This window comes from Pseudocercospora fijiensis (assembly GCF_000340215.1).
Source record: "Pseudocercospora fijiensis CIRAD86 unplaced genomic scaffold MYCFIscaffold_8, whole genome shotgun sequence".
Lineage (NCBI taxonomy): Eukaryota > Fungi > Ascomycota > Dothideomycetes > Mycosphaerellales > Mycosphaerellaceae > Pseudocercospora > Pseudocercospora fijiensis.
The window spans coordinates 1,638,638-1,651,387 of NW_006921539.1; the positions used below are offsets into that span (position 1 = coordinate 1,638,638).

The following is a 12,750-nucleotide window of genomic DNA, read 5'->3' on the forward strand; positions in this document are numbered from 1 at the left end:
TGCTGCATCGACTGGTCGCTCTCGTTTGACTTCACTTTGGCCCATCACTTGGGCAATCTTTGCCTGCAATGGATCCTATGTCAGCCGTCAACGATGTGCAGAACACGAAAGCCTTGGCGCATAAGCTGTACTGTCAATGTATGCCTCTCCTCCATATCACAGCTGTCAGAGCATGACGACTGACCGGATCCATCGACTAGGTCAGAGATCCACTAGTCCTTACCGACCATTAGCAAGAAGTGTTAGAATTCTGCGAAACAAGCTCGAAGAAGCTGATAATGTACTCAACGAAATCGCCCTCAGACCCGAGGAAATACGAGTGCTTTGTGCTGTCGATGCGAGCACCAACGTTCTGGATAAGCTGGATCAGCTTTTGCAAAGAGCAGACCTTCACACCATTGCACAGGACGACATTCCTATACACTAGTACGTGGATGCCTTTCCCAACTAGATAGATATAGCACTAAAGGAACTCTCTGACGCTATCGAGTCTCTCGAGCGTAGCACTAGCCGAATAGACATGCTATCGAATACTCTAATGCGCTCTTCTGTACAGCCAACGCCCGTCGATACACCCATATTTTTTGCAAGCACTCGTCATTCGCATATATCTGCGAGCCGTGATTTGCACGTTCGCTCTACAGGTCGGGAAGTTCAGCCTGGTCTGAACGATGTTCACAGGATGTCATCGAATACTTCCGACAGCTGGAGATCCCCGTTCGCATCGCCTGATCCCATGTCGATCGACATCGATGCGGCCTCTTCGATGATTCTCAGCGATATGCCAATCTTGCTGTCCAACAAGCAAGAGCGTGCTTCTCACCAAGCAAAGTCAACGCAATCCATCTCTCCACTAAATCAACAGGCGTCAACAAGGGCAAACGAAGCACCGGAAGCTGTATTGGCCCCTTTAGTGCGGACCAGTGTGGACGAGGTTCATGAAGCCAAGCAAACCGAGCTCCAACAATCACTAGCGATGTTCGTTGAAAATCCAATGCAGAGTAACGCAGAACAATCCACCACCTCTGCGGTCGAGAAGGACTCTTATGCAATACCTCTTCGTCGGCAAATATCTCACAAACGTGCTCAAGGTTGGCCGCCCCCTTCCACGAGCCATATGGAAACGCAGACACCAATATTCCGGCCTGGGAAGCATGCACCATCGTCCTCGCTTGTCGCCTCGCCAGTATCTGCAAGCAAGCAGCAGTCCACTCTTGGACGAGGAATATATCCTCGAGCCATACTGGAGTCATCGGCTAATGATAGTACTCATTCAAAATTCGGACAAAGGGACTCTGAGCTCATTACAACGAGCTTTCAACTGGGTCGAGAAAGCAATGATTCTCCAGGAATGGCCATTGCTCCGTCACAAGCTCCCTCAAGAACTTCCAGAGAGGCGCACGGATCGAGAGCCGGCCTGACTCAGATCCATCATGTTCCTCGTGCTGCGCCCAAATTAATTTCGGCCATCATACTGGCCTCGGAATATCCAGCATCACAAAACCTCAAATCATTACTGATCATAGCGGAAGCGGAAAATGCTCTCCACCGAACAACGATCGCTTGCCGTCTCCCTCACAGCAGCGTGCATCACAAGGACAAGTGATGACCAAAAGACCGGCCGCTCGATCACGGCCGTCAACGCGCAACTCAGATCTTGGATTCGAAATCGACAAAGAGGAAATAATAAAGGCTATCGTGAACTGTTGGAATGATGGTCGCTGGAACGAGGCCGACCTATGTATCAAATCTACCCTCAAGAAAATGCCGGTTCAAGCTGTACCTTGCACCATCACGAGACGGCTTCACCACCTCCGAGGAGTGATTCCCAGCTTGACTGGAGAATGGAACGAAGCGTTGACTAAATTCCTGTCCGTGCTGAAGACACCGCTGCGCGACTCAGCGCAGCTCGACGTGCCGCTGCGATATGGCTAGGCGATACTTATGCTGTTCTCGGTCGTAGCGCTGAAGCTCATCTATCCCACACGATTGCAGAGCAGGGCGCGATCTTCGACAGTGCCGACGCCTACCAGCTCCATCAACGCATTTCGGTGAGGAAAAATGGGAGCTTTATGTGATATATCTAGAACAACTAGTCTAGTCCCAACTCTCCACCGCCCTCTCAATAATCGGCCGTATAACCTTCCTCCCCGCATCCTCCCTCTCATGCCTCCACACCATCTGCCTCTTTCCCAACTCCCTCGCTCGATGCCAAGCTTTCGCCTTCAACGTCGGTTCCTTCTCAATCGCCTCACTCACAGTTTGGAAAAGCGCATCGGCCTGTACCTCATCAATCCTCACATCACTTCTCACCACAAGTACGATTTCTCGAATTTTGTGTTTCTTTCCAGTCTTCTTGTCTTTCACGTTGTACTTGTTGAGTGCGACGCTGATATCGGTGCCTTCTTGAGCCGTCCATGCGGCTTCGATGGCAAACCAGTCGAAAAGTTCTTCGAATTCTGTCTTGGCGATCTGCTCGTCTAAGGAATAAGGGATCGAAGAGAATCCCAGCATGACGGTGGGTGTGCGTGGGGATGGGGTGTCGACATAGTCTCCTTTCCAGTCTCGACGGAGGAGATCTCGGACGTTTAGATGATCAAGATCTTTTTTCGCGTCACTTAATTTTTCGTCGAGGTCGTGCATGGCCTTGTCGAGTTTGCGGCCAGACCAACGACTGCGTGCCAGAATGCGGGATGCGGTTTCGATGTCTTCGTCGGTGGTGTTTTCGTCTTCAAGACCTCCGGAGTCGATCGCGATGGCGCCGAGGATGAGTTCCAGCATTTCGTGGGGGAGGTGGTATTCTTCTGGAAGTTGCTCTAATTCATTGAGCATTTGGCGAGCTACGAGTGTAGTGCAGCTCGCCACTTTCTCAAAGACTCGCGGGTGGGCATCTTTTCCTGCGCCGGCGTCTTGATGATGGTCGAAGATGCTGAGGATTGGTGCCGAGCCCCATTTTCGTAATGGTTTTGGATGGTCGACAATTACGATGCCCTTCAAAACTCGGGCCAGAGTTTCCGGATCTTCAGGCAGTTCGTCCAGAGTCAGAAGATCCGAATGTCCAGTGCTCATCTTCGCATTTCGCAAAGCCAGCTTGTTCTCAGGTCGGAGATCGAGGGCATCCGTCGGAGTTTGTAGCAATGCTATAGCTTTGATCGGGTGGGACGTGTTCTGTGTTGAATGCTCGAGGTGGTAGGCCCAAGTAAGAGCAGCGATCATAGAATCCAGATCGCCTCCCTCGTTGCCTTGCACGATGGTCCATCCTGAGATGTTGCCCTCTTGCCAGTCGATGAGGAATTCTTTCTTGGTTGCTCGACTCCATTCGCTGAAATGGCCGACTCCTGTCTCGACTGCATTTGCTGCTTGGATTCGAGAAGGGTGAAGTGGAGCTTGTGCATCCTTCTGGTGCGTGGATGGAGCTGCATGCACCGACGTAAGGAGGAGCACTCCGGTGCTGATTCCGGCGAGAACATGCATACGCATAGCTTTCGATGTTATATCACGCGATGGTGGAGTGTAATGAATAAGTGAAGTGCTTCAGATGATATAGGTACCTACTGCCTCCGGAACCACGTTCTTGCATGTCGTGCGGTCCTTGGCTGGCGCCGACGATGCCTCGGAGTGATGTCAGCGGTTCAATAGACACCTTTTGCCGGCGGAAGGGGTGTTGTAGACTGCTTACTACTACCCTGCTTACTACTCTTAATATAGTATAGCGCTCTTGCCTTAGGCTCTTGCTAAGTTATCAAATCTTCTAAATTGCCCGTACGCGGCGCGTAGACGTATTCTTATCTCTTTCTCGTATTATTATCGCGATATATAGTCGTCGGTATAGCGGGTAACCTATTAGATAATATAACGTTAGTTGCTAGACTCGTACTCGCTATTTGCGAGGAAATAGGGCTTCTCGAGCGTACTAGGTTAAAGCCGCCGTCTATTCTATTTAGGCCGTTCGTATAAACGCTTAATATATAGCCGGATAAGTAGGTAGAGCGATATATAAGGTAAGTCGTATAGGAAGTGGATGTTAGTGTAGGAAGTTGGGTTATTAAAGCGAGGTTGCCGCCTTAATACTACTACTACTAGGTATATCCGCATATTAGCTTCTAGTATAGTACTAACTATTTCCTAGGTTTACGAAGGCAGAAATACGCTAACACTTAATGTAACTAATAATTGTATTTAGAAGAAGGGCTAATTATAGAAAGCCTAAAGATAAAGTATAGTAGTTATAGCCTTAGGCATTAGGCACGTAATAAACCCTAATACTATATACTCTAAGTTACCCTCTTAGTACGTATATATCGCTATAGAATAAAGGAAACACAATAGCTATTTAGTTAGCAAAGCAAACAAGGGGTATTAGGTAAGCAGGAACAACTAGACTAGGCTATTTAAACAAAGCAAACAAGAGCAAACAAGACCCTCCTTAGTACTTAGTAGCTAGCTTTATAGCGCTCTTAATAGTAGCCTTACAATCTACTAGGTTTAGTTGTTTAACAAAGCGGCTGTGCTTAATTTTATTAAGTAGCTTAGTAAAGCTATTAGCAATCTAATCGTGTATACTAACCTATTAAACGACAATAGAGCTATTAGCAATCTTCTCTCGGATATAGTAGATACGAGCATCTATATGCTTCGTACGGCTATTAATGCTAGTCGACTTAGTAATAGCGATAGCCGACTAATTGTCCTCGTAGAGCGTAACTAGAAAAATGTAGCCCTTATAGCCGATTTCCTTTAAGGAACGAGCTAAGGCAATCGCCTCCTTAGCGCCTATAGTAAGCTAGACATACTTAGCTTTAGTTAACGACAGTATAACAAGCGTCTAGCGTCTGGACTTATATAATAGAGGTCCGCCTATAATAGTAAAGTAGAATCCGCTAGTAGAACGTCGAGTAACTAGATTATTAGCCTACGAGGCGTTATAGTATCTAGCAAAGCTTAGCTTATCGTTCTATGTGCCTTAGAAACGCATACTACGACTAAGGGTACTAACTAGGTACTTAATTAGCTAAAGGAGTGCGGCATAATGTTCTTTAGTCGGGTTAGAGATAAATCGTAACAATAGGCCTATAGTATAGCAAGTATTAGGTCGTATAATTATAGCTAGCTATAGCGCCTCGCTAACACCTTCTTAATACTAAGTCTTAAAGGCGGCACTAGCTATATAGCCCTTAGGTGCGCGTTAAATAGACGTCTTAATATAGGGAGGTGCTATTAGAGTAGCTAGACCGATACGGCTACGTATACTATATTTCTTACTAAGCCTATTTAAATAGGCATCTTAAACGACGTAAATAGTACGCTAACCGCGGTTACGGATAATCCGTATACCGAGATAGTAGTATAGGTCGCCTAGTTCTCGTATATTAAAACGGTCCTTTAGTAACTAAGCAACGGCCTCTAGTGCTAATAGGCTATAGGCGATAATAATTATATCGTCGACGTAGATAACGATAATCGAGCCGCTAAGAACGTGTTTAAATATACACACGCTAGTTATTATTAGTATAAAGTCTAGGCTCTTTAAGTACTTCCGAAGCTCTTTATACTATAGTATTAGTAACTGCTTTAGACTATATAGTGCCTTTAGTAATAGGCAAACTATGCCCTTACTACTACGGTCCTTAAAGCTATATAGCTACTTAACGTAGATCTTATACTTGTCGCTAATTAGGGCATTAAGGAAGGCTATTAGAATGTCGTACTGCTTAGCTTCTAAGTTATAGTATACAATTAGGCTAAACAAGGCTCGAAGTATATACGGCTTAGCGACAGCCGTATAAGTCTCGTTATAATCCTGTCCTTTAACCTGTATAAAGCTACGGACGACCTAACGAGCCTTAAACCGGCTTACTTTGCTATTAGCGTCTCGCTTAATAGTAAAGACCTATCGGCTACGAACTACCTTACGACCTCTAGGCACTTCTAGCCGAGAAACGTGTACCTATATATAGTTGTCGATTAGTAACTTGTATTTAGCCTTATAGGCCTCTTTCTACTATAGCTAATATAGCGACTAAGTAGCCTCCTTGTAGCTCTTCGGAATAGGAATAGCTTCCTTAGGCTTATTAGACTGTTTAGCAATATAATAGGAAGCTATAAAACCCTTAATATAGGCTATCGGTATGTTAGCTATTATACGTCGAGTCGACCGCTTAATACTATAATCGGCTAGATAGCTACGCAACAGCTTACGAGCGCTCTTGTTGCTTCGTGTCTTGCGTATAGAACGACTACTAACGTTGTCTAGTCGCTTAAATTCAGGCAGCTAGCTAGGCTCGCCCTTCTTAGCGTTTAGATTATATACTAGCTCTTTCTCGGCTAACTAAAAGCTATCTTTATTACTTAAAGCTAGTAGTTGAACGTCTAGAAGGTCGTTATCGATAGGCAATAGACTAGCGACCTTATTAGCTATTTCCTATACAGGTCCTTATATAGGCTATTCTTCCTACTAAGCTAGAAGCCGCTAGACTATACTAGTAGCCTCGGTAGGCGACGGAGCCTTGTTGCTTATAGAATTGAACAAAGCCGGTATAATAGACTTAAGGGTAACAAACTCGTTCTTAGACAAGTCGTTAGTGTTAGTATATAGCTTTATGCTATCTAGAAGTAGGAGGTTAAGGTTACCCTCTAACTTAATAAACTAGACGTCCTTAGAAGCGATAACCTTATACTAATTAGGTAGGTAAATTATGTATTTTCTAGAGTCTATAGAGCCCTTAGCATAGCTAACTAGCTTGCTAACTAGGCCTCTGCTATCTATCTTCTTTCTACGAGCAACACTATAATCGTAGGCAATTAACGTATAGCTATACGCTCGAAGGTGCTAAAGACGCGGCTATATTCGTAGCTAATTAAGCTCCTTAGCGACAATAGTGTATAGGCTTCCTCCGTTAGCGGTTAGCGTAATATTAAGGACCTATATAGCGGAGGCAATAGTATATAGCTATAGGAACTTAGGAAGGTTAGCCTATAGCATTATCTTTCTCGTAGTCGTGTATACGATGTGATTACTAACCTTAGTAAGGCTATTCCAAGTCGAAGAGTAAGGTGCTATAACTTGTAGTATAATGCCCTAATTACGAGCCTAACTTAACAACTAATTTCCGCCGTATTTACCCCCTCTATCGAGTCGGTAGATCGGGATCGAGCAACTAGTCTATATACGGACGTATATACGATGTTCCTTAATAGCTACTATAGCCCCTAACTTAAGTAAGCTAGTATACTCGTAACGATAGCCTAACTTAGCGTATATAAACAGCGTAAAGTAGCGTTCCTATAATAGACTAGAGTTAGTAATAGTAACTACATCTATATAGACAATATAATAGATCGTAGATAGTTATACGCGCGGTAGCCGATTGTATTCCTTATATAATATAGCTATACGACAGGCAATGCAGTTGCGGAAGTCCTTCTTAGTACTAGTAATAACAATTTGACCCTTAGATTCTATTCTTAGCAGTTTGCGGTAATAAATATAGCTATATCGCAGATGCTATTTATCTATAGTGCCTATAGGCACCCCCTTCTTCGACAAAAGGGCAACTACCTTACTATCTAGACTAGAGGTTAGTATATAGAGGTAGGGGAGACTATTCTTATAGTACGTCTAAGCGATAGTAACCTTATTGCCCTCTACTATCGTAAACAGTACACGCTTATTATTACGGTAGAAACAACCCTTATCGGCAAGCTTCTTAGTAGATAGAAGGTTAGCTGCTAGACTAGGCATATATAGTGTATTAGACAACTTTATATTGCTTACACTACGCTTATTAACAACCTCTATCTAAGCTATACTAACTATCGTAGCGTGCTTCGTATTGCCTCTAAACCGGATAGGGATATAGCAGCCTTTATATTTAATAAGTAGCGAGGGGTCGTTAACTATATATATACTAGTACCTAAGTCGACAACCTAATTAGTAGTCCGAGTACTAGCAGTAAGAGCCGTAGATACCTAGTCGCTAATAGTAACTATAGTATTTGTAGTAAAGGCGTAATTGTCGCTTAGGCCTAATAACACCCCCGGGGTAGCATTAGCCGTATACAGCCCCTAAGTACTATTCTAACTAGATAGCGGCTGCTACTGTTGCTAAGCAGTTAGTCTACGCTACTGCTATTGCTGTACCCCCTTCTTCTTAGCCTTCTGCTATTTACAACGCAGTCGGTCTTCCTCCTTTAGGTAAGGGTACTTAGTATAGTAGCGGTTAGAAGGGTGTAATCCCTAATAATAGGCGCACTTCTTACGGTTAGACTAATAACTATTCTAGTTGCTTCTACCGCGGCCTCGACCGTTGTTATTGTTTCCGCGGCTACTACGACCGCTACGGTTCGAGTTACCTCGACTATTGCTATTACTATTGCTACCTTGCTATTGTAGTTAGCGTTAAAGACTAAAGAATCTACTATATTAGGCCTAGTTTAATTAAGCTACATTCTTATTAAGCAACGCGCTAATAATGTTATTAAAGGTGCTATTATTAATAGTGTATTCTAAGGCGCGCATCTGCTTACGGCGCATTTGTATAAAAGCCTCGTAGAATAGAGAGATCTATATAATAAATATATAGATAGCCTAATACTAGCTAATAGCTAACTTAGTATCCTTTAAGGCACTAAGCTTCTTTTTGTACTTGTTATAGAACTTCTTAACGTCCTTGCTATCGTAGCAAAGGGTAATATATTCCTAGTAGAGTATGAATTTAGTAGACCTACCTTTACTAGTATATTTCTTCTTAAGGAAGTCCTACACTTCCTAGGATATAGACAGACTAAGCAGTAATTGTTAAATGTTACTAACACAATTAGCAAAGATCTAGGTACGCGCCGTTTAATCTTTAGAGTCCTATTTATCTTAGCGGTCTTTAAACTCCTTAGAAGACTTACTAGAGGCCTTAGAAAGGGGTCGCTAGCGGGTGCCTTATATATAGCGCTAGACCGACATACCTTTAAGGGCGCCTTTAGCGGTATACGACTATAATAGGTAATTCTCCTTATTCTTTAGCTTAGGAATATTGCTTATATAAGCGCTAGAGGTTATAGGAGGAGCTATTGCGGACAGCGACGGCGATAATATAGAAAGAGACTATTATAGACTCGTCTTAAGAGGTGTAATAGGGGTTATATTAGCAGGTAGATAGGGTAGTAGTAGGTATAGGTAGTATTCGATAAGGAGCTAGGAGGAGAGGGAGGAAGGTAGGCAAGTTAGCCTATTACTAAGCGCTAAGCCCTACCTAAGGTACTAAGACCCTAGCTTTACTTAGCCTAGTTACATACCAATTACGTATAGCCTCTTTAGCCCTAATACACGCTTCCCTTCTAAAGGCCGCGCCCTCGTAGCCTATCTATATTCTACGACCTCTATTGCCGCTAACTTAGCAAGTCTAATAAGCTGCTTAGCCCGCGCTAAATTGAATACTTAACTACCTAATTATATAACTATATTAAACCTCACCTTCCGACACAATATCTAACTCTAACTGCGCTATTCCTATATATAATAACCTATAAAGTGATATATATCTATAAGAATTAAGGGCCTTCGACTAATTATAATACGAGCGCGTCTTTCTTGCTATAATAGGTAGACGTACGAGGTATTGTAGCCCTGCCTCCGTTCTAAGTAATGTCGTACCGAGTTCTTTGCGTCTACTCTTAAAAGACCTAGCAATGTCCGCTTCCGAGGGTTTGTCCGCTTCCGAGGGTTATTGTTCTTATTATTATAAGGACTATTATTTACTATCGTAGTTTTACTAGCCCTAATTGGTTAGGTTTGGCAGCCTTTAAGTATTAAACAATTATATCTTTTCAAAAAACTTAGTTCTTCTAGTTTCTATAGGTAAAGGCTATTATAAGTGCAATAGTTAAGGTTCGCTTCGCTTAAAGGGTCGGAAAGATCGAGGAGTAACCTATTGTCCGCAAGATCGACCTTAGCTAGCTTAGCTCTATAGTTTTTGCCCTTAGTTAGTCTATTAGTCGCTTAATCTTTTGAGCGGCTTAAAGTTTTAATTAAACCTTTAATATAGCTATTCTTTTAACTTAGTTAGTATAGTGCGCTTCCGGCCTTAGGTCGTAGTATAGGTAAGGTTGTCTTTGTAAGTGCAGTAGTAACAGTAGGTAATGTTAACAATAGCGGCGCTAGTCGTCTTAGTACTAACTTTACCTTCTTCTAATTTCCTTCTTTAACTAATAACAACTCGGCAATACTGTTACTAATATAGCTATGTCCTTCCTTTCTTAATTAGCAACATACTCCGCAATACTATTACTAATATAGCCGCGCCGGCTGCGCCGTCGTTATTATTATTATTACTATTTATGCGTAAGCGCGCCGCCCTCGCCGATCGCCTAGGCCTTAAGATCTCGATAGAAGGAAGGAATAAGAGGGGGACCTATAGGGCGCGTTAGTAAAGAGGTAGAGTCCTTAAAAGAGTAGGCGATTAGTTAACGCGTTATAGTGCGCTTGTTAACACTCGGTGCGCGTTTACTATAGTAGTATAGTCTTATTGTCCTAGTTTACCGGCCTCTAATTAGTTAGCTAATAACACCCCGGGGGTGCTATTAATCCTAGGCCTTAATAGTAACATTATAGGCCCTTAGCCTTCTTCTTATTCTTTATACTAGTCTAATACTTATCTAATAACTTAGTTATATCTTTAAAAGAAGCTTTAGCTTCCTACGAGTCCTATTTAGGTAAATAGCCTTACTATCTTAATAGGTACTCCTTCTTGCCTTTCCTAGTCCGGTGCTATAGGATACGTTCTATAGACTATAGCTCTTTACTATCCGCTAGTATGTCTTTGTATTTAGTAGGGGCTTTATCCCCCTCTCGTAGGTAATATAGCTTAAGGAGGGATATATAGAAGGTGTTATAGATAGTGTAATAAGGAGGAAGCTATAACTAATAGGCCTATACGGAGGAGCCCTTAACTTCTCGAATACGGAATAGACTAATGTATCTTAGTGCGAGCTTAGGCCTTGTTTTGCCGTTAGGTAATAGGTGCTTACGGATGCGGAGGTTCTTAGTACTTAGCATAACTATATCGCCTTGCTTAAAGGTTATCGGTATATAGTGTTTATTATAATAGGCCTTCTAATAGGTCTAGGCCTTTGCTAGTTTGTTAGCTATCTTAGCATAAATCTCTCGCATCTTTTAAACCCTCTTAATAGCTACTAGTGTCTTAGGTATTAGTACTTAACGCGCTTCCCTTTCCTTACGCTCGGCCTCGAGCGATAGGGGGTCTTATAGCATCGCAGCGTTCTAGCCTATTATAGCTATATATAGTAACACCTTAGTTAATAAGTAGACACTGTTATTATATACGAATTTAGCTAGTTATAGGAGGTCGACCTAGTCGTTAGGATTCTCGTTAATATAGCTACGCAGGTATTGCTATAGGGTAGCATTCTACCTCTCTGTTTAACCGTTAGTCTATAGGTAGAAGGCTATTAATAGCCGATGCTTTAGTCTTAGCTATAGGCATATTTCGCTCTAATAATAGGATATAAATATTAAGCCTCGGTTAGAGACTATCCCCTTAGGGGTTCCCTAATAGCTGTAGAAGATGTTATCCTATAGTAACTTAGCTAAGTTAATAGCCGTCTAGTCCTTTCAAGCGGGGATATAGCGAGCGCCCTTAGTAAACCGGTCTACGATAACTAGGATAGCATTATATATATCCTTACTGCCTCTACGCTTAGTAGGCGGAAGGCCTATAATAAAATCTATTATAAGCTTAGCAAATGGCTTCTTTAGAACAGGGAGTAAAGACAACTCGCTAAATAGTAAGTGTTTCGGTGCTTTAACTCGTTAATATACGGTATACGTAGTTACGTAGTCCTTTATGTCCCGCTTACTATTTAGCTAGTAGTATATACGCGATAGTAGCTCGTGCGACCTCTCTATACTATAGTAACTAGCAAGCTTACTATTATAGTGTCGCTTAAGAAGTTCTTGTCTAATCGATTGTTTAGCAGGGATATAGTATCTGCCCTTAAACCTTAAGTAACCTTTGTCGTCGATCGACTAATTACTCTTACTAGATCGGGTCTTTCGTTTACTTATAAGCTTATCGATACGTTTAGTAGTAAAGGCGTCCCTCTACTAAGCCCGTAATAGCTTATCTATAAACGATTAACTATCCCTATTTGTAAGGTTATTTAATAGTACCCTTGCTATTAAACGAGATACGTATTATATATATCTAATAGCACTAGTAGCCGGATTAACTATAGCAGTGCTTTGATCGCTATTACTGTATATAGCGATATCGACTAGGGAGTTATTATAACTTCTCCTATCTGTGTCCTTAATACGCACTGTTAATATAGTAAGAGTATTAATATGCTTCGAGCCGTCGCGGAGTCCGGTAAGCCGCTTATCCTACGCTTACTTATTAACGATACGGGCTATAGCAATCTTATACTATAGGGTTAGAAACAATAAATTGATAGATTGCTAAGTCTCGCTGTTATAATTAGGTCGCCTCGATAGGCTATTAGTAGGGTTACTTACGCCTAGCCGATATAATATATTAAAATCGAACCCGGCGAGGTAGACGGCCTATCTAGCCTATCGACCTATAACCCTAGTAACCTTTGTAATTCTACGGAGGTTGTTATAGTCCGTATAGACCTAAATAGGGTGCTAAGTACTATCGAGATAATAGCGCTAGTGCTTAAAGGCTTCTACGATTGCTAAGAGCTCTTACTCGTAGGTCTCGTAACGACGCTTAGCAT

The 12,750-nt window shown here is 42.5% G+C and overlaps 2 protein-coding genes across 2 annotated transcripts; one reads left to right on the forward strand and one right to left on the reverse strand.

Moving 5' to 3' along the window:
* Positions 1-538: 538 nt before the first annotated feature.
* On the forward strand, positions 539-2,055 carry MYCFIDRAFT_177976 (uncharacterized protein; the record flags this gene model as incomplete). Its single annotated transcript, XM_007931909.1, has 3 exons — positions 539-1,568; positions 1,598-1,914; positions 1,936-2,055. 3 exons carry the CDS (start codon positions 539-541, stop codon positions 2,053-2,055), a joined length of 1,467 nt encoding a protein of 488 aa, XP_007930100.1.
* On the reverse strand, positions 2,054-12,750 carry MYCFIDRAFT_208769 (uncharacterized protein; the record flags this gene model as incomplete). The annotated part of the gene is made up of 3 exons (XM_007931910.1): positions 2,054-3,451; positions 3,501-3,643; positions 12,742-12,750. 3 exons carry the CDS (start codon positions 12,748-12,750, stop codon positions 2,098-2,100), a joined length of 1,506 nt encoding a protein of 501 aa, XP_007930101.1. The 3' UTR covers positions 2,054-2,097.